Here is a 22,769-nt window from a genome sequence, read left to right on the forward strand (position 1 = left end):
ATGGCTCATGTCTTGACTCTGGCAGCTGGGCTACAGGTATTAGAAGGCCTATTCGAGTCGGGAGTCCGCTAGCAATGTGAGAAGGAAGCGACTGGAAAGCGGTGACAAGGTGAGGGGCGCCACATAACCGTTGTTGACTTACCGGCCATCTCCAAGCTAAGAGCACTCGCTCAGCACAACCAGATTGTCCTCAGACATCCAACAGCTCTGCTCGCCACCTCTCAGGCAGTGTTCATCGCCTCTTCGCTAGTATATCGGTTAGTATAACCGCCTCTCATTGGAGAGCGTCTAGATCCTCTGGATCATGACAACATCGCGGTAGAGCAGGGTTCAACTCCCTGGCGGAGAAGCAGAGCACCACATAGGTGTTATCTTTTGCGTCTGAGACCTTTTGAACACCTCCCTAGGTGTATCCTGCCATTGGGGGACGGTATTGGTCGATGGCGGTCAGTGTTGACGGGGTTGGGAGAGATCTTTCGACAGAGGATACTGACGGGATCACTGGAGCACCCCATGCGGCGGCTCCTATTGCAGCCATCCTGATATCAAAACACGAGTTACATGTTGTTCTGGCCCTGTTATGTTGAAGTCTGGAGCTGGCCAGCAGATGCCTCTCACCAAGACGCTACCGTCACGTTTTGCCGCACTTCTCTCCTTCCGCCACACGCCTGTCGAGCATGTTCCACTCCTGTTGTTACTAACCTTGGCCCAATGGCTCTCTCCCTGTCGTTCACACCCATAGATCTACCGCAGCCTGTAAACCCAGGTCTTGTTTCCTTCAGGTCGGCCTCCATGAACACGAATGGTCGGTTGTTGCTGATGGTCTCCAAATCCGCCCCCAGACGACCTAAAGCTCCGGAAATCAGTCGCGTCTTCGCCTGTCAACGTGCCCCCCTGGTCGGCATCGCGGCATGCTATCTTCCTGATCTACCAACCTGCATGAGCGGGCAATCAGGGCCGCTGTCATCGTACCTCGTGTCCGCTACGTGCACTTGTACGCACTATACACCGGCTGTGTGAGCTGCGACAGAAGCAAACCGGGGACGATCGAGTGTGGCGCTGCCTCTTGTCCGTGGCCTCGCGGAGACTTGCGCCGAGACCTGCGCCGAGACTCCGAGACTCCGTCTCCGGCCCACGCGCCGCGGTACGCTAGTGGATACTAGCGATGAACGACATGACGACGCGTCTCAGGGGACTCTATTTCGAGTCGTGAGAATTCAATGCTATTAGTGTATGTACTAGTGTGTGTTGTACGGTGCGGCTAAAATGTTTTCAACAGCGTGCATTTCACGGAGACAGAGCAAGAATTGGCGGGATGAATTCAACTAAAAATGACAACTCGATCGGAAAAGAGGCAGGTTACAGGAGGATGAGAGAGATGAGAGAGATGGAGGAGGCACGAGGAGGAGATCACAAAGGGCGTCAAAATGCGATCTCGCTCAGCGATACAGAACCAAGGCCCGCCGCGGGTCGGGGAGGGCCGTAGGTCTGCTTTTCAACGGAGGAGCTCGCCACAGGGTTTGATGTGCTCGCGAGTAGGAGTGCTGGGGGAGGAGGGAGTGGTGGGGACGTCGAGACCAAAGTAGTCGTCCTCCTTGGGTGGCACGGTGCCCACTGGCGTCATGTGGACGGTGATGTGGTCGTGGTCGAGTGGTACGCGGGTCCTGGAGGGACGGCGCGCCAGGAGCGACTGGCGCTGTAGGTCCCAGTGCGCACGTTCGGCCGCAGAAACCTTGACACGGGGACGGGGACGGGAAAGTGGGGATGGGAGGCCGTCTTCGTCAACGTCCTGCATGTCGAGCTGCGGGTATGCCTCGTCCTCGTCCTCCGGCTCTTCCTCGTTTTCCTCGCGAAGTGTCTTGGAAACGTGGTTGACGTTGGGCATCGACCTGAGGGCCCCAAGGCTGAGGCTGATGCAAGACCTGCTTGCAGAAGGGGACAGGGGGCCAGAGATGGGAATGATTGTGGCGGCGACGAGGTCGGCGAGTGACGCATGGTCGCTGGCACCGCGCATGCGGTGGGCGTAGACGAGCTCCAGTCTGCCATTGAAGACAAACTCGCCACCGAGCTGCTCACGGTCGCCAGAGCGGAAGCCGTGCAGGCGAGCAGCGAGCTGGAGGGTCTCGCATGCGCGGACGACTGCATTGCTCATCACGTAGTCGCCACGACAAGTCGATCCCAGGCTGTGGGGAAGGAGGCCGAGCAGGTCTTGGAGCCTGCGAGTGGGGTCGGTATACACCTCGAAGGGGCAGTGGAAGTGGTTGCGGTACGCAGGGATCATTGCTACGGATCCGTGTCCAATAACGATCACTCGTGCGTGGCCACCAGCCTTGCCGGGGACAAAGTGGGTCATGAGAGCACGAATGTACTGCGCACAGAATGACGAGAGCCAGTGGCGGACAAAGACAACCACGGTCCGGCGGGTTCCACTGACAAGGTCGCCAAAGCGGATTGCCTTGCCATTCTGATCCATAACATTCTGCTCGGAGGCCTTCAGGAGGATCCCAACGTCGACGGGACGGTTGGGCTCAAAGTTCTCAGCCTGCTTGATGACCTTCGCTTTGCGTTCACGCTTGACCTCCTGAGGGGAGACGACGTACTCGACCGCCCCGCTGCGCTGCATTGCGACCGACTGGGGCAACACACACAGACTCGACGGCGGAGTGAGGAGCATTTCGATGCTCGCGTTCGACTCTGAAGAATCCGAGTTCTTGCGCCGCATGGGCGTAGTCGGTGTGCTGACGAGCGGCGAGGAGACTGAGCGAGGAAGACCGAATGGGCGGGACGGTGGTGGGCAACCTTCGTCCTTTGCGGGGCCCGAGGCTGAGCGGCGGTGCTTGGGAGCCGGCAGGCGGGCCACGACCTCTGGAGCCAAGACGATAGAGGTCATGGGTACGGAGCGGAGTGGTGAGCGGAGGGGACGAGGAGGCCCATCTTCAGGCCCATCCTCGGGCACAGCGCTGAGGGTCTTGTGAGCCTTGACCGAAACCTCCATGAGCGCTTCAAGGCTTTCGGTCATGGACGGAGGGAGCTTGCGCTGCATTCGATGTTCACTTAGGCGCAGTGGCACCATCTCCGGCCAGAGATCACCCGTAAGGTTTGTCATGCAGCGTTCCGACGTTGGACGCAACACTTCGGTGCGCTCTGCTGATGGGAGGATCGCCGGTGACTCGGGAAGGGGCGAAAATCCTGGCGAGGCTTTTAGGTTGAGACGGGTGTTGACGAGAGCGGCCGAAGGGTGGAGAGTAGCACCATACTGGGTCGCTGCTTGACTTGACGCCGACACCGACGTGGTACTGGTCACAGAGGGGCGGCGTGCCATCGATCGAGCACTGGCGGTAGCGACGAGGTCGGTCACAGAGGTGCGAGGCGTCTGGGCACCCCAGACGTCTGGGCCGGGGAAGTAGCCACGAGATGACGACGCGGCGGGGCAGTCGTCGAAAGAACTGTCTGCTCGAGTGTCAATGTACGGTCCAGGCATCGTCATATGGGGACAGTTGGCGGCTGGTGGTCTTGCGTCGCAGATGGGGCTCTGAATGCCAGAGGCAATATGGAGGCGTGTAAGTTTTGGTGTTGTGGCAAGTGGTCTGTGGCCACGGGCCACACGACACACCCGCGCCTTATGTATCGCGCGGGCTTGGCCGTGGAAGATGGTTGCACCTCTGTTCCTTTGGACGCTGAATGTGTGTTCCACAGTTGCCGCGGCGCCGCGCGCCCCCCCGTGAGGCCGTCAAAGGGATCGATAACAGGCGACCTGGACCTTGGCATGTCTCTTGGGTGCATGGGTGTCTTGAGTGTCACCCTCTGTCTGATCAGGCTAGCGTACACCGGAGGCATTCATGTGATCGTAGTGTGTCCTGCCGGTGGCACATGCCAGCAGGCCAGCAGCTAGCAGGTGGCTTTTACTGCCCTGTGCTCCGCGGGCCTCCGGGACAGGCCAGAGGTTGTGTAAGCATATGTGTCGCGACCTGTCGTCGTGTCCCTCCAGTCCACCTGCACGAGGTTTCTGTCGATCTGCGGGATCGCGGGGTATGCCATCGCTCGTGGTGCGGAGCAACAGGGTATCCGTCATCTCTGGAGAGTGGCTTTGGTGCTAATGAATCGGTGGCGCTTTCAATGACCACAGGAGTCGATGCCGTCTTTTTTTTTTGTTGTTGCTCCTTCAATCTGGTGTTAGGTGGGCATTTGATCTGGCCTGCACGTGTGAGAGCCACCTATGCGATAGCGTGGAGTAACATTGAATCACCTTCCTGTTACAGATCTCACGCTATAGCGGAATGATTATCACTGCCACGATTGCTCTCCTTGACAGGCCATGTCCAGGTTGCAGTCCCAATTGCTTTGCGAGGGCGAGGGTGCTACTCCATGAGTGCCTTTGGCTGGGCGGCGTCCCCCCACCCACAACCACACGTTCCTCTCCAGGCGTCCGCCTTCACCAGGTCCCCCTAGAACACTCTCTAGCGCATCCCGACGTCTGCCGGCCATGCGGCCATGCGCACAACGCAAATCTATAGCCTGGAATAACCTAAATCGCGACGCGTACCGTGCGACAATCTGAGCATGTCGGGCGGTGAACAACCTCCAAACGCCTGTGTCGGATTCTGGCAGAGATGCGGGGCCCGCATGCCTCCTAAGCCATCATATGGTGGAGTTTGTGACCGCGGCTGACTCGCAACGCTGCTCATGTCTCAGAGTGTGTCACCGTTCGGCGTGCCCTTGTTTGTCCTGAGTGGCCTGAGTGGCGACAGGCCGAGAGTGGTGAGCGGAAAAGACAATGTGACGTGTGTCCAAGCGCCACGTCTGTTCTGTCCTGGGCGCCATGTTGCACGGTGTACAGTACAGTCCTTCTGCAACTGCGCGTCCCGCTCCAATACCGCCATCCTGGGGGCACCAGGACATACCTGCGACCTGACATATGCTGACCCCTGTTGATCGTTGACGATTCATATTCTATTCTGTTCGCCACACCGCGGCGCCACCATTCACAGTGGCCCCAGTGTGCAGTCTGAATGCAAGCCACACTGTCAGTCACGCCCGCTGCGGTTGCTGCGCGGTCGTTGCAAAGTCCGTCTCCACTTAACCCCGCTTCAGAGATCAGAGACCGGCTTCATACTCCTATCGCACTCCGTCGGCACCGCCGAGACAACCGTTTCCCCGACCACTGCGACAGCCGATTGCTTGCTCCAGCTGTCGTGCTGTTTGTCCTGCAATACGAGATCCCAAGTCTACTTGATTGAACAGAGCTCTGTTCCGGTTGCGGAGGACTGCGTACTTCAAGCCCAGAACAACACGATGCACCAGGTCCCGAATGGCGCCGCCCAAGGTCCAACAGCCACAGTCACAGCACAGACCCAGTCAGTGAGCTAGACGGCCGGCGGGCGGACCTGTGTACCTCGGCGTGGACGGTCGGATAGGCCTTTGGCGTCACGCCAACACGCTACCTCTTAAACATTGCTGTCAGTGCTGTTGCACTTACTCACCCAGTCGAACACGCGGCTCACTGTGTCAAGAGGTCAAGTTACAAGCTGCCATCTCTTCTAATCAATCTAACAAGTCGTTAACAACAGGGACTTTCTCAGCCGCATCCGCCGCCGGGGTATAGGGCACCAGTGCCTCTGTGTCGGCCTCCGGCGCTACTCCACGCTCTACGCCTTCCTGCTCGATCCTGTCGGCGACCATGCCAACCACAGCAAGTCCCAGGTCGTAGAACCCATCGTTTTCGCGGGGGTTGAACATGCCCATGTGGGCCGAGATTTCGTCCTTGGCGACAGTGTTCTTGGCCGGGAGCCACCGCGAAATCAAGGGGTCCGATTTCGGTGGCAGAATGGCGAACGTCCGCTTCGTTTGCGTGCCGGCCGGAGGGATGAGGGTGAAGAAGCTGTGGTGTTAGCTACCGCACTCCCATTTGTCAGCTTACTTTGCAAATGTCACGTTGTGGCTCTGCCTCATGGTCTCAATGCCCTCCATTCGCCTCTTCATGCCTTCCGTGTCCCACAGGTTCTTGACAAACGTCATGTGGTCAAAGCCCCATTTCCAGCCTGTCGCCAGGTCGTCGCGACGGTAGTAGGCTGTTCCAGCAGCAGCAGCGCCAAGGGCCAGCGCACCGAGGCCGGCGGCAGCCTTTGGTGTCTTCCACCACGACGATGTTGACGTCTCGGCGGTCTGGGCCGCCGGTGCGCGTTTGCCCTGCTCCTCCTTCTCGGCTTCGGCCTGCTTGGCCTTGCCGAAACCAAAGCCGATCGCCAAGGGTGACAGCATTGCCAGGTTGGATCCAATAACACGTGCCGTGTCAACATAGCCCGCAGCTTCGGACAGCTGGTGTTTCTGGCGTTAGATCATCACTGCGTCTGCTTATCTTACGAAGACGTGCTGGGCGTTAGCTTAATGGAGAAGAAAGCAACGGAAAGCTTACAGGATGCAACCCGAGATACTACGCCACGGTGTCAGTTGATGTACAGGACCTATATCAGTATGCTCACCGGGGTGTCGAAAGCTGAGCGTCAGTAATGATTCAACATGCCTGGCTTGGGAACACGGCGACAAGGCGAGACCCAGCGCGTGCTATATGCTGAGGTACGCCCTCTCCCACTGCTCGTTCTGCAATTGACAGGTATGTGACGTACAGCCCTTACTAATCTGCCGGTCCTTCAAGCGGAGTGAAGAAGTACAGACAGACGCAGCAGAGCAGATCAACTACCAGCGCGGTGTACGCCCTGGATATCCTCACGGCCTCCTCTCAGTGCCTGTGATGGACAACCGGACGCGTCCACTCGCCACGTTGATTTCGCGCCCGACACAGAAGAGAAGGAAAGGAAAAGAACTCACCAACAGTAGCCACCACCTTGGGCCATAGCGGGTCTCCTTCCCGTGTACTAGCAGCGATCCGTTGCGTCGCGTCGGCAATAAGCAAGCCGCCCATCCTGCCGGGTCAGCACCACATGGATACGTTGAACCCACGAGTGACCCATGAGCACGACCTTGGCGCTACCTGCGCCTCGTCCGTTCCCCGCATTGTTCTCCATGACCACGACCTTGGTCGCGAGCCATTCGACAAAGTTCTCGGTTGCCTGGTTCTGTACATCGCTGTTAGTTGTCTGGCTGCCCAGCGTTCCCCAGCAGGGCTATATCGGACGCACAAGCTCGCCACGGGTCTCGTACGCAGGGAACACGTGAGATTCTACGCGGAGGTTCGGGTGTGTCTGTTCCAAAATGCGGACAACGCCTGTGTCTGTCAGTTGCGAAGGTCGACCAGGCAAGGCAGACGACAGCGTACGGTCTGGGAAGCCTTCAAAAGTCACGTCGTTGCCTTTGAAACTGTGGCATGAGCTCATGTACGTGAAGAAAGCGACATCGAACTTACCCGTGTACCCATACGAGGGCGAGGAGATCCTTGGGCTTTTCGTCCGTCATGGTCGGTGTCGGGAGTGGGAGATGGAGACAAGACGAGCACAAGAGTGGAGGGTCGTCAAGGCGCTGCATTTGCCACCCAACGTCAGCAAGTGGGGGCGATTTGATTCCGTGTACTCTTTTGGATGGATTTCAGTGTCAGAACCCGATTCAAAGCGTCTCCAACAACCATACCTCCACTCTTCACTACCATGTTCACGATCGCGCGGATACCCCCAGCACCGACCTTTGAGCGCGGCAGCTCCCCGGAGGCGCCTGTCCGCATGGACGCGATGGATGTGGACGGCGACGACCTCGGCGAGGGCACCTCGCTTGGTGCGCGCAGGACAATCGTTTCGCCTGGAGAGGTCATCACCAGCTCAAAGGAGTACATGCGGTAAGCTTGATACTTTTTGAAATGAGCTGACATGAAAGTGGTCACGGAACCTACGTCGAGGACGATAACGTCGTGTCGGCCGTGGCGGGCACGCTCGAGCGCGTCAACAAGCTCATCTCGGTCAAGGCCTTGCAGTCGCGATACACCCCCGAAGTTGGCGACTTGGTGATTGGCCGTATTGTCGAGGTTGGAGCTCAGCGCTGGCGTGTGGAAGCCAATGCGCGCCAGGACGCTGTCCTCATGCTCTCGTCCGTCAACCTCCCCGGCGGCGTGCAGCGTCGTAAGGTTGAGTCGGATGCGCTCAAGATGCGCGAGTTCCTTGCCGAGGGCGACGTGAGTTTGTTTTGACGGACTTCTTGCTTTCTGGGATGCCAGCTGACAGTGTTGCAGCTCCTTGTTGCCGAGGTCCAGGCATTCTTCCAGGACGGAGCCATGTCGCTGCACACCCGTTCGCTCAAGTACGGCAAGCTGCGTAACGGTCTGCTCCTCGAGCTGCCTCCCCGCCTCGTCCGCCGCCTCAAGAGCCACTTCTACCACCTTCCTCCCCCCGCCGGTCCCGTCGGTGTCGACGTTATCCTCGGCTTGAACGGTTACGTGTGGGTCTCGCTCGGCACGCGCCAAGACGATCGCGAAGGCGGAGAGGGCTTTGACGCCGAGGGCGTGTACCGCAATGACAACGACGAGATTGACCCCGAGTCTCGCCAGGCGATCATCGACGTCGCCAACGTTATCAAGGCGTTTGCAGCGCATGGTGTCCCCCTTGCAGACACTCTGATTGCCGAGGGATACCAGTGGCTCCGTGACCAGGCTCTCGTCCCCGGTGTGCCTCTTGCGGCCGCTGACGGCGAGAGGATGGTGCGCGAACTTGCACTCAGCGAGTAACGGCCAGACGGACGGGTGTGATAGACTTTTCTTGTACCACGAGACTACAGCATGCATTGGGCAGTAAGAGCTAAGGAGTTGTTGCAGTGCGTCATGGTTTGGACAGCGGCCACCTCCCCACCGCCACCTGTACGTGGCGCGTGACCGTCGGTGGATCTCGTCGGTGGCTCTTAGCGGTGCTTCTGATGATCTTCCCTGCTGCCATTTGCTACTCATGCATGCTACATATGGGCACGTTCTACAGCACACGCTTCACCTCGAACCAGCTCTTGAGGTAGTGGACGTTCCACCCGCAGATGGACAGGAGAATGATAATCTGAGCCACACCCCACCACTTGACACGCGAGTTCTAAGATATTATGTCAGCTACAGGCCCGTGACACGTGTAGTTGTACTCACGGTCGACTCGCAGGTATTCCTATGCACACGCTCGCGAACGACAAGGTAAGCCTGCTCATCCTTGACCATCTGGATGCGGTTAGAGAGCTCGCGGATCTCCACCTCGACGGGGGCAATGGGCTCGTCGTCGCCAAGGAAGAGGATGCCGTGGACGTTGAAGCTGGGTACGTTAGGACACATGCACGCCAAGGCAGGACGGAGGAGACAGCAACTCGGTTCAAGATGCTAGCTAGCTGCTCCGCCTACGGCATGAGGCTCACCTGACGGTCTTGGCCGAGGTCGGGCTACCGTGGTTGTTGAAGCAGTAAGTGTAGCGGCCGGGCGAAGCGGCAGCCGTTGAGAACGAGCCCTGCGACTCGCGGTTTGAGCTGTAAATCTGGTTTCCGCTGGGCGATTGAACCTGTCGGTCAGCGTCCGGTACAGTGACAAGGTCCACCCGGGCGTGTGTTGCGAGTACGCACATAGAAGTCAATCTCAAGGGGGCCATTGTGCGACGCGCCGCCGACCTCGTACGAGACAGTCATCTGAAAGGGGTCAGTCATGTTCCTCTCGGCCACTTCAGCAGCATGAGACTCACCCTGTCATCGGTCTGGAGGTTCTCAAAGAAGCACTGCTTGGAGCGCGGCGCGACGTCTATCCTGTGGGCGAACACTGGCGCAAAGAGCGCGAGCACGGCCGCGACAACGGCCCAGTAGCGCATGGCTGGTGATGGAGAGAAGGGTCGTAAAGGGGTCGTGAGGAAGAAAGAGAACGAGCGAGGTGTTGTGGTCGTGCTCGGCTCCTGGTGGTTTGCTGGTGTGTTTTATGAGAATGTGTCGCGTTGTTCGCCGTGTCCACCAGCTCTCGCAGTCTGTTCATGACGAGCAGGCATATGCCCCGCACCGGAAGCATTGGAGCAGCCAAAGCACAGACGTGGCACGCGACGGACAGGCCTATTTTAAAAAGGCATTTCATTTTAGTGCCGCGCCTAATAGACATTAGGCAAGCTAAACGCCATCAAACGCGTGTTCGCCGCAAGTCTGCCAGAGAGTTCCAACTATGGAAGTCGGTGCGTCGACCAGCAGCTACACCCTCTTCTCTCCATCCTCACTCACTAGACGACCACCTTGTCTATTCCCTCGCTCTCCCCTACACCCCCACCAATCCCACACTCAGTACGTATCAATCATGTGTCGCCTGTGGGCCTCTTTCCAAAGTGACCAACTTTGGGCGTGCCTCCTGGAATGACCCAACCTGAATCTTCGAGCTGACCCCGCACAGATCACCACCATGGCTGACACCGAGCCCAAGCCCGTCGTGGGTGGCGCGCACACTGCGCAAGGTAGCGAGCAGACACTGACGAGCTTGTGCAGGAGGCCACCGAGGAGTCGCACGACCCCCAGTTCGAGCCCGTGATCCGCCTCACCGAGACCGTCGCCGCTTCGACCCACGAGGAGAACGAGGACGTCCTCTTCAAGATGTAGGTTGGAGATGCTGATGGACGCGATGGGTAGATTCCTACCTTTTCCTCCCATTTCCCTTTTCCTTGCTGACATGACAGGCGCGCCAAGCTCTTCCGTTTCCACAAGGAGGACACCGAGTGGAAGGAGCGTGGTACCGGTGACGTTCGTCTCCTCGCCGCCAAGGACACCGGCAAGGTCCGTCTCGTCATGCGCCGGGATAAGACTCTCAAGGTCTGCGCCAACCACATCGGTGAGTCTACGGTGGATGACAGTGGCGGTAGCAGTCAATGGTGCTGTAATTATTCTTGGAAAACACGAGCCGGTGCGACTGCCGCCACCCGTTGGGGCGAAGAGTTGTGCCCCACAAATACACGCAAACCGCACAAACAGACACTAACCCCACACAGTCTCCAAGGACATGACCCTCTCGCCCAACGTCGGCTCTGACCGCTCGTGGGTCTGGAACGTCACCGCCGACTTTGCTGAGGGCACCGCCTCGGCTGAGACCCTCGCCATCCGCTTCGCCAACTCGGAGAGTGAGTGCAGGCGATTAGGGGTTCAAACACTCCCAGAGTGTCGAATGCCGCTGTGGAACGGTAAACTGACAACCTTACAGACGCCGGTCTCTTCAAGAAGGCGTTCGAGGACGCCCAGGAGGCCAACGAGAAGCTCAAGGGTGACAAGCCCGCTGAGGACGTCACCTCGACCGACGTCGACGAGGAGGAGGCCAAGGAGGAGGCCAAGGAGGAGGCCAAGGAGGAGGCGTGAGTACGAGACCTGGACAGCGTCATACGCAGAACTGACATCTCTCGCAGTAAGCCCGCCGAGGAGGAGGCCAAGCCCGAGGCTGAGGAGAAGAAGGCCGAGTAGAGTGACAACGCATGTTCGGGGCTATAACTATCATGAGATGATGTAAACTCGCCGTATGCGTTATTCGTGTCGTGTTCGTGTGGAGTATGCATTCCTGCTACATTCTATGGGGACCGGTGAGAGAGGTATGGCTGCGCTCATCTCTGGAAGTGGGAGACACAAGCAAGACGCCAGGATGCACGCGTGCAGATCTAGCAAGAGGTGCGCCGTATCAGATATCGAGATTGCCCGGATCTCGACACGCCCCTTCCTACAATTTCCGTTCTCCTGTAAGAGCTAGACCTGCAGCGACCATGCGACAACACCATTCACAAGTCGTTGTGGTCGTCCACAACCAATGTGACAGAACTTGTGGACAAGATTCGACTTTTTACGGCAGCGTCATGACGTCACGTCCTCGCGAGCAACGCCAGCTTGAATGCTTGGGTGGTGGACGATTGCATGTAGTGTAGCCTATGGACCGAGGTCTGTCTTGGGGGTCCATGTGATGTACATGGGTCTGGACATCTGGGGTATTGGCACAGACAACAAAAGTCTGTTTGAGTGAGCACTGCGTGGCGTGTCAAAGAATGTTTGAAGAACGCCCGTCAACTTGGGGTAACAAGCAGCACCACCGCGTATCCAGCGTCCTGGATATTGGGTGAACTCGAGTGCATGGGAGCACGGTATCGACAGCATAGGCTTCTCATACGCTGCAGTATGCCACGACGACCAGCGCTCACTGGCCACTGGCGGTTCCCAAAACTAAAGTCTGGTCGAATCTGGTAAGAAACACACCAGGGTGATGCAGCGGGTTGGCCTCGCCGTCTTAATACGTTTCCGCAGGTCTTTAGGCGATGCTGCCGATTGGCTTGTACGGTCCTTTTGTGTTTTAGCGCCGCCGTACCGGGGTCGTCGTTGTTTCTGCCAAGTGTCACCAAGATACAGACCGTCCGTGATCCAGTGATCAGTGAACTAGGAACTATGCAGAGCAACGTGTACATGTTACGGTTTGTCGACAAGCATGTGGAGCCTGCAGCCAGTGGTGAGTCCCAGTTTGGCCCTGCAACGACTCTGCGACAACGAAGCGCATTCCTAATCCGCAATTTCTAATGAGTAGATTACCATTTCCGTGATCACGTGACGTCACAGTTTGGGCCCACCCATCGTATGGTCGCGTCCCAAGCGTTACCAAAGCAAATGCTTGTGGACCATGTCGTGACATTCTTCCTTGGGTCTCTGTCCCTTATCCTCACTATCTACTGTACATGCTAGGATCAATACAATGTACGCTGTGTTGATGCACTATGGTCGGTCTTCATTACTGAATTCGTCATATGAGTGGCAGGAGCGGAACCTTATATGGGACCAGACGGTCACAACGCGTCTGGTGCCTCGCCACTCTGGCGGGGTAACACGGTAACGCCGAGAGAGAGGCGGGGAGCGGCAGCTTCTGGGTTCACCGTCCAGCGCGCGGGCAGCGCTGGCTGGCTGGCCGGCTCTGGCGCTGGCGCAGAGGACGAGACACTGGCGCACAGGCTCTAAGCTTCCAAACGCTGTGGGCGGCGATGACGCTCAGAGTATACGGCGCGCGCACAACCTCTCCCCTCCATCCATACACCACCTTTCTCCTCCCGTCAGCATCGACACATCAACGGACGGCGACACCACACGCGTCCTGTCCTCCACAACCCACCCCCAGCAGGGCAACGTATCCCACTCCCCACACCCCATCGCTTCCGTTGCATTCACGCATCCTTTGTCGTCACGATCCCCGACCATTTGCGCCGGCACGAACACGAAACAGCAACTCGGTCGGTCGCACGACCCTCCCCACCTGGGCCACTCTCGGCCCACTCCCTTGTCCACGTCCGCGACACCAGTTGCGCGTCTCTAGACCGTACCACACGGTTTCCATCACACGTTAGCAACTCTTGCTCCCCTGCCTTCCGACGCGCGCGGGCGACGCGACTAGCAGTGTGCCAAACACCACTTGGACACGTTCTCGAGAAGACTCGAGTTTGCCCCTGACCTGACCAAGGTCTGACCCATCACACCCGGTCAACATGATGCGCCAGTCTCTCAACCAGCGTCGCGACTATACATCGGGATACCCTCCGCCCCTCTATGCAGGGCCCGGGGGTGGTAACCCTTCGCCTCTCGGCGGACCGTTGCATAACGGCCAGATGGGCGGCATGCAGCAACAACAGCAGCAGCAGCAGCAAGGAGGACAGCAGCAACAGATGGGCATGCAGCAGCAAATGGGCGGGAACGGTGGCCCTCCTACTGCTTCCGATGGCCAGTCCAACTCGGCAGGCGCTGCACCCGAGATGAACCTCGCCAACGTCCTGCATTACCTTCAAAGCGAATGGCGGCGGTGGGAGCGCGACCGTAACGAGTGGGAGATTGAGCGCGCCGAGATGAGGGTACGCACAGAAGAATGCCGACGTCAAAGATGGGAAGAGGGTGCTGACGGATGTTTTAGGCGCGCATTGCACTGCTCGAGGGGCAGCGTCGGTCGGCCGAGAACCTCAAGGTCGACTTGCTGCGTCGTGTCAAGATGCTCGAGTTTGCGCTTCGCCAGGAGAGGTAGGTTCCTGGACTCCGAGGTTGTGTCATACATTGCACGTGCTGACTCCCATATTAGGACAAAGTCGTCCTCTGCAGGAGTAGGCCGTTCAGCTTCGACGTCGGCTATCGCTGTTCCTCCTTCGCGTCTCGCGACCCTCAAGGATGAGGAGAAGTCGGGGCACGACACGGATAAGGAGGGCAGTGGCAGCAGCGAAGGTGGGGACGACATTGCAGACCGGGCGTCAAAGCCCAATGGTACCCACGCTGTTACCAAGACATCCTCAATCGCGCACCGCCCAGCCCCCGACACGACAGCATGGAAGCACCTGAGCGGCCTGCCTCGTGATCCAAAGGCTCGTGCTCGTAGCCGCGAGTACCTCAAGCAATGTCTGCAGGAAATCACGTACCTTACTTCCCCCGGTGCCCTCAATCCACTGCCCCCTCGAGCCCCCGTTTCTGTCGACGACGCGTCCTCCAACGGTGGTGACCCACAGCCATCCTCTGATCGTCCCCTCAAGTCCCTTCCCGAGCAGGCCGTCCCTTCTTTGAAAGAACAGGAGGCCGCCAAGGAAGCGGCGGCTGCGGCCCCTGCTGCCAGCACCCAACCTACCAACGACCCCCCACAACCTTCGCAAACGAGCAGCGTTGTTAGCAGTTTTCCTAACGGAGAAGACCTGACTGCTGCTGCTCCCATTGAAGCTCCTACTCCCGCTACCCCAGCAGCACCTGTGCCAGCGGACGCCCCACCCTCCTCTCCAGCACAGCGTACTGTTGACTTGCCCGAAGGTGCCGACAGCGCCGACAGTGCCGATGCAGTTGAGGCTGCGCAGGACTTGGACGGCGCTGCTCCGCGCCAGCCCTTGACAGCAGTCTACCGACCAGAGAGCAAGGCAGCATGGCGTGAAGAGTTGAGGGCAGCCCACGAGGCAGCAGTCAATGTCCCATGGCCTCCTCGCGGCGCTGGTGGTGACGAGGAGCAACTTGCCGGCTTGACACTCGTGGAGGATGATATGAAGCAGGAGGAAGCGGACGGATCGTCTGACCGTGTATGGACCACGCGCCGCACCCTCAAGAGTCACCTCGACATTGTCCGCGGGGTGGCAGTGTCCAGCGCCCCCGAGCTCATGCTCGCCTCCGCCGGCGACGACTGTACCGTCAAGGTGTGGGCACTCGACACTCCCGCTGTCTTGTCTTCTAAGCCACATGCCTCCACTGAGCTCGAGCCCGTGGCGACTTTCCGCGGGCACACTGCAGCTGTAACCGCGGTGACCATCTCGGCCCCGCTAGGTGTTGTCTTCTCGGCATCCATGGACTCGACCATTCGACTCTGGCGCGTACCCGCTCGCGACCAGGACCCATACGCCCCCTTTGACCCCACCAGTGCCATCCAGACCCTCGAGGGCCATACCGACGTCGTGTGGGACCTTGTCCTGTTGCCCACGCGCCCGGCATCGAACAACAGCCCGAAGCGCGCCAACGCCGTAGAGTCACAGCTTGTCTCTGTTTCCGCGGACGGTACTGCCAAGGTCTGGGAAGACCGTGACGGCCGCTGGTCGCTGCAAGCAAGCTTCTCGGACTTTGGCGACGGTGTCGTCCCCACCTGTCTTTCGGTCGACAACCACGACTTTGGCCGTGTCCTCATCGGCCTCTCCAACGGCCTCGTCAAGGCCTTCTCCGTCGCTGCCGGCTCTGAAGTCCAGTCGTACGGCCAGGTCGGTGCGCAGGTCAACGCGGTCCTCTCGCACCCTACTCTGCCCCTCATCGTCACTGGTGACGAGGAGGGCAAGCTGCGCTTCTTTGACACCTCGAACCCTGCGGCCACCACTCCGCCCCTCCTCGCCCACCCGGCACCGATCACAAGCCTCGCCCTGTCCCCCCTGTCGCCCATGTGCATCCTGAGCGCTAGCGTCGACTGCTCCGTGCGTCTCTGGGACCTCCAGCGCAAGACATCCCTCCAGGACCTGTCTGGCCACCGCAAGCGGTCCGACGAGGGCGTCACTTGCGTGGCATCGCACCCAGAACTGCCCATCGTAGCCAGCGCCGGCGCCGACGGTGTCGTCAGGATTTGGGGTGCGGGATAGGGCCGAAATGTGGGCCGCAGTAGAGAGCGAGCGAGAGAGAGAGAGAGGCAGGCAGGCAGGCAGGAGAAGCGGACAGAGGCGGGGGGCCGAGGACGCGTCGTTGATCCCCCTAGGCATAATTAGAATTCCCTTTGATTGTCACCGGCGACGAGAGAGACCAGAAAGAAGGGACGAGAAGTGAGAGCGCGAAAAGAGACCCCCACAGCCAAGTGTGTGTGAGAGATTTGAGTCAACGATTGAGGCGAGCATCGGTCATAGTCATGTGCATGATGGGCATGGTTTGTAGTGGCATGAATCAAGACTGGCATGGCGTTTTGGGAGTGTGTGGCATTTTGGGAGTGTGTGGCATGAGGTCTTTTGCGATGGAAGACATTGATCTGGGCGTTGGTGGCCGAGGGTGCCGCCGCTTCCGTCGTTCGTCGGCGGTGGGCCGGATGCCACCGGATTCCTGGCCCCGCCACTTGGCCACTTGCACACTTGGTGGCCGAAGTGCATGGGACGTCTGGGGCACGTACCATTGATACGATTAATACCTCCTTGGCCGCTGGACGTGGTGATTATTACAAAACCGTGCAAGTGACAAAAAGTGGCGGACACTAATTTTGGCGGACCGGGGGAATCGAACCCGGGGCGCCGTGACCAACACTTTTTGAGGGGGCCAGCGTTTTCCGCGACTCCTACCCTCGCACCAGGGCGACTAAGTATCCTCGAGAGCATCAGGTGTTAGAAACACGTGACCAGATTGCTTCCACCGTATGATGTCAGCAGTCCCCCAAGCGCTACCTATATAAGATGATCTACCGCTAGTATGCCATGCATCTCCGTTTTTCTTTCACTCTATACCTCATACCCTCGTTACCTCGCTGGTACTGTCTGCAGCAGTGCTAGCATCGACATCTGAGGCTCTCTTTTCTTACATCAGGCACTCGAGCGTTTATAAAGTGACATGGTTGGTTGGTTGAATTCAGACGGACGTATTGTATGTTACGTAATATTTACATTAAGTCACGTGTTCAGATGCGGTGTTCACATGTTCAGATGTGGTGCCACAACACGCCCTCTGCTTATCCAAGCTCTCAGTGCGCAAGTGCGATCATATCTTGGCGCATTTGACCGTGCGGCACGGCCATGCGTGGGTGCCTGCCTTGAAGCTTAACGGCCTGGTCTACATGTTCGCAGAGATGCAAGACCCCGACGAGAGCCTCGGCCTGTTGGGTTCGCCGCACAACAGCGGGGATGGGGAGCATCTCGCTGGATCGCTGCAGACTCGTGCCGTCTCCACCACTAGTTTATGCAAAACCCTTGCGTCTGCATAGCCACAAAACCTAGACAATAGATACCTGTTCATCTTCCTGCTTCTCTCCTTACATATACGTGATAGTTGTACCCAACTTCCAAATACCTGCCACCTTGTCCATCCACCACTTGACCCAGAGCATAATCCACGGCCCCAGCCCTTGCATGCGCGCGCGGCGCAGACGGTCACGGACTGTCGTCACCGCTCCCCTGTTGCGCGCCTGCTGGCGGCGGTGGGCGATCAGGAGGAGCACGACGATAATGGGCAGGGGGACGAGGACGGACGAGAGCCAGCCAGACCGCCACAGCTCCTCGAGGCGGACGGCGAGGGGAGCAGGGAGGAAGGCCAGAGTCGAGCGCAGGACAGAGTTGCGCGGGCGGTTGCGGCTGGGGCCGGCGTCACCCTCGCCGTTGGACCCGGAGCCCGAGGGACGGACGTAGATCTTGCTCGGGAGAGGCATGGCAGTGGACGCCTCGCTCTGCGGGGCGTGGACGGTCGAGTCGCCGCCTTCGGACTGGGCCTCCCTAGCTTTGCCCTTTGCGTTGCCGCTGACGCTGCGCAGGGCGCCGAGGCGGTCGTCGCCAAACGTCACGCCGGCTGGACGAGCGGTGGCCTCGCTCGACGAGGAAGAGGTTGAACTGAGTCGTGACCGCTTGCCCTTGTGAGTAGGCGTTGGAGGGACGCTGTCGTCGCTCGCGGCAGTGGGCAGGATGCCAGAGTTGGCCGGAGACTGGGGCTGCGAGACAGGACGCGTCTGGAGCTGGCGGAGGTGACGATAAAGAGCCTGTATGTTAGCTACGACATCACGGGCCTAATAGCTCACCTCCTTCTTCTTTGAACCCATGACCATGTCACCCTCGAGGAGACCACGCGCCATCTCCCACTCTCCCTCACGACCCAGGACCTCGCCCACAAACAGCTCCACCACCTTGAGATAACCCTCGCGCGCGACTTCCACGCGCTTGCGATTGGCGCCGCGAGATTCGCTTGCGATGCCGAGGATGAATTCGTCAGGCAGATCGGCAAGCCAGTTTTCGGCCAGGTTGTGGGCAAACGTGAGTGCCGGCTCGGATGGACGCAGTTTCAGTGCGGCGAGGAGGAACGTCGAGACGAGTTGGGGCGGGAGGAGAGGAGCACCGTACGTCGACACGCAGAGGTCGCGAATGTGCTCCAGCATGGCAGTGGGCGGGGCCGGTGGGAGGAGATGCTGCATCTGGTCGTTTTTGCGGGGCGGGTCCGAGTACATGGACGCGTTGGCGGACATGGCGAGCTTGAGCGTCTTTGTCACCCACTCATCGCTCGTCTTGTGGGCCGCGGCGTTGGCATCGGTGCTGGGGGTCAGGTCGTACCACGGCTGGGTGTCGCGCGGGAGCGATCGTGTGAGCGCCAGAAGCCTTGCGAGCGTGGCCTGGGTCTTGACATGGTCGCGGCGGACAAACGACTGGACGGCCGAGTTGTAGAGGACCTCATACTGGTCGGGCAGCGCTGGTGAGGAGGACGCTGGTGCGCCTTGGCGGTTGCTGCGGTGTCCTGTCGACATTGCTGGGTGTGAGATTGCCAGTGTCCCCCACGTTGGAAGAGCGTTTGGAGCGACAATGATGCGCAACTGGGCGGTTATGAGGTCGATGGGGATAGGGAATATAGGTATAGGGAACACGAGCAAGTGACACAGAGGCCAGAGGCCAGAGGCCGGCGAGGGCCGTTCGGCTACAAAACGGCCGGAGGACCGGAAAGCCCGCGGATTGGGGTTTAGTGGGGGGACTCAATTAAATAAGAAAGCCCATTAATCAGGCTTATTAAGGATGCCTAATGTTTCTAGGCTATTCCAACTGCTGAGGGCTGTCTGACTGGGTTAATCGGCGTGACATGATTATCTTTGACGTTTGTATTCACCCTCTCTCCCATGTCGCAGATGGCCGACACCTCCATCCGCGACATTCTGGACACCGGCTACACGCTGCTGCAGCCGCCAGCCCCGTTACCATCAGCTCCGCCTCTCTTGCTAGAACGTCTCCGCCACTCTGCACAGCATGTGTCTTGGAGAGACAAGCCCGCATGGAATGAAGACGATGAGCTAGACGTCATCGCCCTCGACGACGACAGCAGCAACCCTGCCAGAGTCAAGAAGCGTCGTGACGAACTCGTACTTGTTGTGGGCAAGCGCAGCATCGACCTTGTCGTCGCGCTGCAATGGTGGCTGTCCAAGGAATTCTGGCCAGTCAACTTGAGGGAGGGCCTCAACGAGAAGGACTGTATGTGTGGTGCTAGGTCGCGTCTCGCTGTTGCGGGCACTGACGGCTCTCAGTTCTCCTCGGCACTGCCGACCTGCGTCTTGTTCGTTTGCTGCTGTCTCACTCCATGGCATCTGGCGTGTTGCCATTGATCACAGCGTACATTGGTGGACTCCGCCAACGAGCTCCTGTTGACCCTTCTCTCCTGTCGGCGCTGTCTTCCCTCGTCGGCCTCATTGAGACCCCTCTCCCAGCCGCAACAAGCAGCGAGCGCAATCCCATTCCACCAACTACCATCACCCAGACGGTCGTTGCGGCTCACCTTCCACTGCTCATTCTCGCCGCTGTGACGTTGGCATGGACGCCGACAGCTCGACCAGAGACGTACGCCGCTCTCCGACAGCAGCTCATCAGCTCTCTCAACAGTCTGTCGCCCACTCAGGCAATGGCGTCGCTGGGTACGTCACTCAAGATTGTGCAAGCCAGCAAGAAGGCAGGCAAGACAACTCCTACTCGAAGCCAGATTATCTGGCCAGGATACGTCGCCGGTGCCGTCAGCACCCTCATGAGCGCGCAAGTCCAGCGCAGCGGTGGCGTCAAGGCGGTCATGGAGAACGTCTTTGGTGAGGCTGGCAACATGGCTGGCCCCGAAGCGGTAGAGGGACAGAAGCTTGACCAGGTTGCCGAGCTGCTTGCACGAGTGCCCAAGAACGTACCAGAACAGGTGTGTCTGCAACGTACTGGTTCGGTTTGCTGACACACCTACAGATGTACATCCCGGGTCTCCTGAACACTCTCATGGACCTTGTAGCGCCAGAATCTGGAAACCACCCCATCGTGTACACCCACGCCGCCGCTTATGTCATCCACCACCTATGGTCCACATCGAGTCTGGCTGTCGAGTGGCTAAATGGCAGGCTGCACCCATTGTGGCTTCCCGTCAACCCAGCCCAGGGCGTCGTTGTCCCAGCAAGCGCCGTGTCGGCTGCCGCCCGCACCATGGCCCTCCTTGTCTTGCACGCCCCGCCTTCCCCGCTCTTTGTCGACTTTGTCGTCCGCCCTATCATCCTGCCTCTCTTTGCGCTGTACGCTTCTTTGACGCCAAAAATCCAGGCAAAGTCCATTGAGAAACGCAGCGAGTCTGCCCCTGGCCTGGTGGACGACGCCAGGCTTCTGCTTACCAGCTGGGGCAAGGTGGTGCCAAAAGACGAAGGGGTGGAGGGTATTTGGTCGGTCGTTACGGGTGGTAAGGGGTGGCCTGCTTCCCCAGAGGGCCTGCAAGTCCAGTGGCGCAAGGGGGCCGACGGCGTCGAGCTTGTCAACGACTAGTGAGTCGTGCTGTCGTGGCAACAGCTGACAGCAGTCCCATGGTCGAGCACCAGGAGATCTCCGCGACGATGGAAGACGATGAAGCGATGCTGGACCAGTTCGACCTCTCCCCCGATCCGCCTACTCTTTCGCAGCTCCTCAAGGACTTTGATCAGCCAGAGATTTCAAGCGAGGTCTTCCTCAAGGTTCTTGACGAGTGGCGTGTGCGAGCCAATGCAGCAGACCAGGACCCTTTGAGGTTAGTTTTCTGGCACGGAACTTGTAGCATCAGCTAACAGCCAGCTCTCTCCTCTTTCTGCGCCTCACGCTCGCCATGATGGAGACTCTCGGCGAAAAGTTACTATCCAACCCGGACCATGTGCTCAACTTTGTGGAGGGAGTGCTCAACGACGAAGTCCAGACCATAGCCGCCAAGAAGCATTCGCTAGCGGACGGCGTTGCGTCAATGAAGCTTGTAGAAGAGGTGGACGAGGATATCAACATCGACGAGCCACTTCCTGAGCTCACTCCCGAGGGAATTGAGAAAATGGGCATGGTGGAGACGGCCATCTCGCTCCTACTGGCGTCTTTGGAAGGTGAGCTATATGGAGGTAACCGCAGCTGACAAATAGCCAACGACAAGCTCAACCACACGACCACTGCGATTCTCCATCCTATTAACGACCACCTGGAGACGCTCTCCAGCGCTGGACCGACCAATGTTCGCCAGCTGGCCCGTGAGGCGCTCCTTGTCCTTCTCGTCCGTCGCTCGGCCTCCCTCACATCCGAGGATGGCCAGGTCTCACACGCTGTTGCCACATATCGCCGGGCTCTCACGCTGGTGCAGGACCCGATCCTGCCCGTTCGCGCACACGGTCTCGTCCTCTTGCGCGACTTGGTCCTCTCAAAGGAGTACGAGCCTGCCCTCACGCCGGGCATCATGGAGGTGTACATGGGTAGCATCCAAGACAAGGACAGTTACATCTACCTCAACGCCGTTAAGGGTCTTGCCGCCATGGCCGACGCCCTGGGCAAGGACATCTTCCGCACACTGGTGCGCATGTACCGCACGGGCAACGTCGAGCTTGACAACCTCGACAAGCGGCTCCGTATCGGCGAAGCTCTGGGCATGGTTATCCGCAGCGCTGGCAAGGCATTTGTTGCCAATGGTGAGAGCTAATTATGGCCGTGCTTAGCTGACTGTATCCAGCCGAGTTCGTCGTGCCGGCACTGTTGTCAATGTTCCCCGACACCAGCCTCCCCACGATCCTGAGGACGTCGTCACTGTCACTCCTGTCCACCTGTGCCGAGGTGGACCACCTCGCCCTTCTCCCGTGGGCCAACGAGCTTACCAGTGCGGCGATTGACCTCGTTCAAATCGAGAGCGTGGTGTCCTCGCCCTTCCGCCCAGAGGCAGTCAAGGAAGAAGAGCCTGTGGCCCCCGCCAGGCCCAAGATTGTGCTCGTGGACGACGATGAGCCCGAAGAAGAAGTTGCCAAGGAGCAGACGCCTCGGATCGTCGACGAAGAGCCGACCGCACAGGACAGCAAGCACCCGGCACTGCGTCGCGCTGCCGTCGTGTTCCTCGGCCTCTTGACCGCCTCCCTCATCGAGGCTGCTAGCCCCGAGCAACCTCCTGCGAGCGACGAGTTCAAGCTTCGTCTCCCCAACAGCAGTTCCCAGCTTCAGACTCGGCAGTCTCACGCCCGGTGCACTGTCACTCTGCAAACGCCCGTTCTCGACCGCGCTGCCAACGTCCTGGGCTATGTGGCGGCCACGGATGTGGACGAAGTGGTTCGTGGCCAGGCAGGCGAGGTGGTTGCCCTCGTGCAGAGACTCAAGTCGGTCCAACAGCTCAGCTCCCTGTCCTCCAGACAGCTCTTGTAGACTGTAGCCCTCGCACACAATCCCATCCCACATGCATTG

General features: G+C 59.1%; 8 protein-coding genes and 1 non-coding gene across 9 annotated transcripts; 5 read left to right on the forward strand and 4 right to left on the reverse strand.

Moving 5' to 3' along the window:
* Positions 1–240: 240 nt before the first annotated feature.
* On the forward strand, positions 241–349 carry EHS24_008318. Its single transcript has one exon. It is a non-coding gene; the product is annotated as a tRNA-Glu (tRNA).
* A 1,146-nt stretch (positions 350–1,495) lies between these two features.
* Positions 1,496–3,481, reverse strand: EHS24_008319 (uncharacterized protein; the record flags this gene model as incomplete). Its single annotated transcript, XM_028623636.1, has 1 exon — positions 1,496–3,481. The coding sequence occupies one exon, from the start codon at positions 3,479–3,481 to the stop codon at positions 1,496–1,498; it is 1,986 nt and encodes a 661-aa protein (XP_028475610.1).
* Positions 3,482–5,541: 2,060 nt separating this feature from the next.
* EHS24_008320 (uncharacterized protein) lies at positions 5,542–7,410 on the reverse strand (the record flags this gene model as incomplete). Its single annotated transcript, XM_028623637.1, has 10 exons — positions 5,542–5,878; positions 5,918–6,324; positions 6,361–6,369; positions 6,413–6,430; positions 6,480–6,493; positions 6,826–6,920; positions 6,958–7,073; positions 7,137–7,222; positions 7,274–7,314; positions 7,361–7,410. The coding sequence occupies 10 exons, from the start codon at positions 7,408–7,410 to the stop codon at positions 5,542–5,544; spliced, it is 1,173 nt and encodes a 390-aa protein (XP_028475611.1).
* A 188-nt stretch (positions 7,411–7,598) lies between these two features.
* Positions 7,599–8,665, forward strand: RRP4 (exosome non-catalytic core subunit rrp4; the record flags this gene model as incomplete). The annotated part of the gene is made up of 3 exons (XM_028623638.1): positions 7,599–7,783; positions 7,822–8,116; positions 8,174–8,665. 3 exons carry the CDS (start codon positions 7,599–7,601, stop codon positions 8,663–8,665), a joined length of 972 nt encoding a protein of 323 aa, XP_028475612.1.
* Positions 8,666–8,903: 238 nt separating this feature from the next.
* On the reverse strand, positions 8,904–9,764 carry EMP24 (p24 complex component; the record flags this gene model as incomplete). Its single annotated transcript, XM_028623639.1, has 5 exons — positions 8,904–9,014; positions 9,065–9,224; positions 9,325–9,464; positions 9,526–9,588; positions 9,642–9,764. 5 exons carry the CDS (start codon positions 9,762–9,764, stop codon positions 8,904–8,906), a joined length of 597 nt encoding a protein of 198 aa, XP_028475613.1.
* A 569-nt stretch (positions 9,765–10,333) lies between these two features.
* On the forward strand, positions 10,334–11,376 carry SBP1 (single stranded nucleic acid binding protein; the record flags this gene model as incomplete). Its single annotated transcript, XM_028623640.1, has 6 exons — positions 10,334–10,360; positions 10,417–10,523; positions 10,605–10,756; positions 10,914–11,042; positions 11,123–11,270; positions 11,322–11,376. The coding sequence occupies 6 exons, from the start codon at positions 10,334–10,336 to the stop codon at positions 11,374–11,376; spliced, it is 618 nt and encodes a 205-aa protein (XP_028475614.1).
* Positions 11,377–13,421: 2,045 nt separating this feature from the next.
* EHS24_008324 (uncharacterized protein) lies at positions 13,422–16,007 on the forward strand (the record flags this gene model as incomplete). The annotated part of the gene is made up of 3 exons (XM_028623641.1): positions 13,422–13,781; positions 13,841–13,944; positions 14,003–16,007. 3 exons carry the CDS (start codon positions 13,422–13,424, stop codon positions 16,005–16,007), a joined length of 2,469 nt encoding a protein of 822 aa, XP_028475615.1.
* A 1,364-nt stretch (positions 16,008–17,371) lies between these two features.
* Positions 17,372–18,844, reverse strand: EHS24_008325 (uncharacterized protein; the record flags this gene model as incomplete). The annotated part of the gene is made up of 2 exons (XM_028623642.1): positions 17,372–18,088; positions 18,128–18,844. The coding sequence occupies 2 exons, from the start codon at positions 18,842–18,844 to the stop codon at positions 17,372–17,374; spliced, it is 1,434 nt and encodes a 477-aa protein (XP_028475616.1).
* A 372-nt stretch (positions 18,845–19,216) lies between these two features.
* EHS24_008326 (uncharacterized protein) lies at positions 19,217–22,730 on the forward strand (the record flags this gene model as incomplete). The annotated part of the gene is made up of 7 exons (XM_028623643.1): positions 19,217–19,556; positions 19,610–20,259; positions 20,304–20,863; positions 20,899–21,102; positions 21,147–21,399; positions 21,487–22,012; positions 22,054–22,730. 7 exons carry the CDS (start codon positions 19,217–19,219, stop codon positions 22,728–22,730), a joined length of 3,210 nt encoding a protein of 1,069 aa, XP_028475617.1.
* Positions 22,731–22,769: the final 39 nt, after the last annotated feature.

This window comes from Apiotrichum porosum (assembly GCF_003942205.1).
Source record: "Apiotrichum porosum strain DSM 27194 chromosome Unknown scaffold_7, whole genome shotgun sequence".
Lineage (NCBI taxonomy): Eukaryota > Fungi > Basidiomycota > Tremellomycetes > Trichosporonales > Trichosporonaceae > Apiotrichum > Apiotrichum porosum.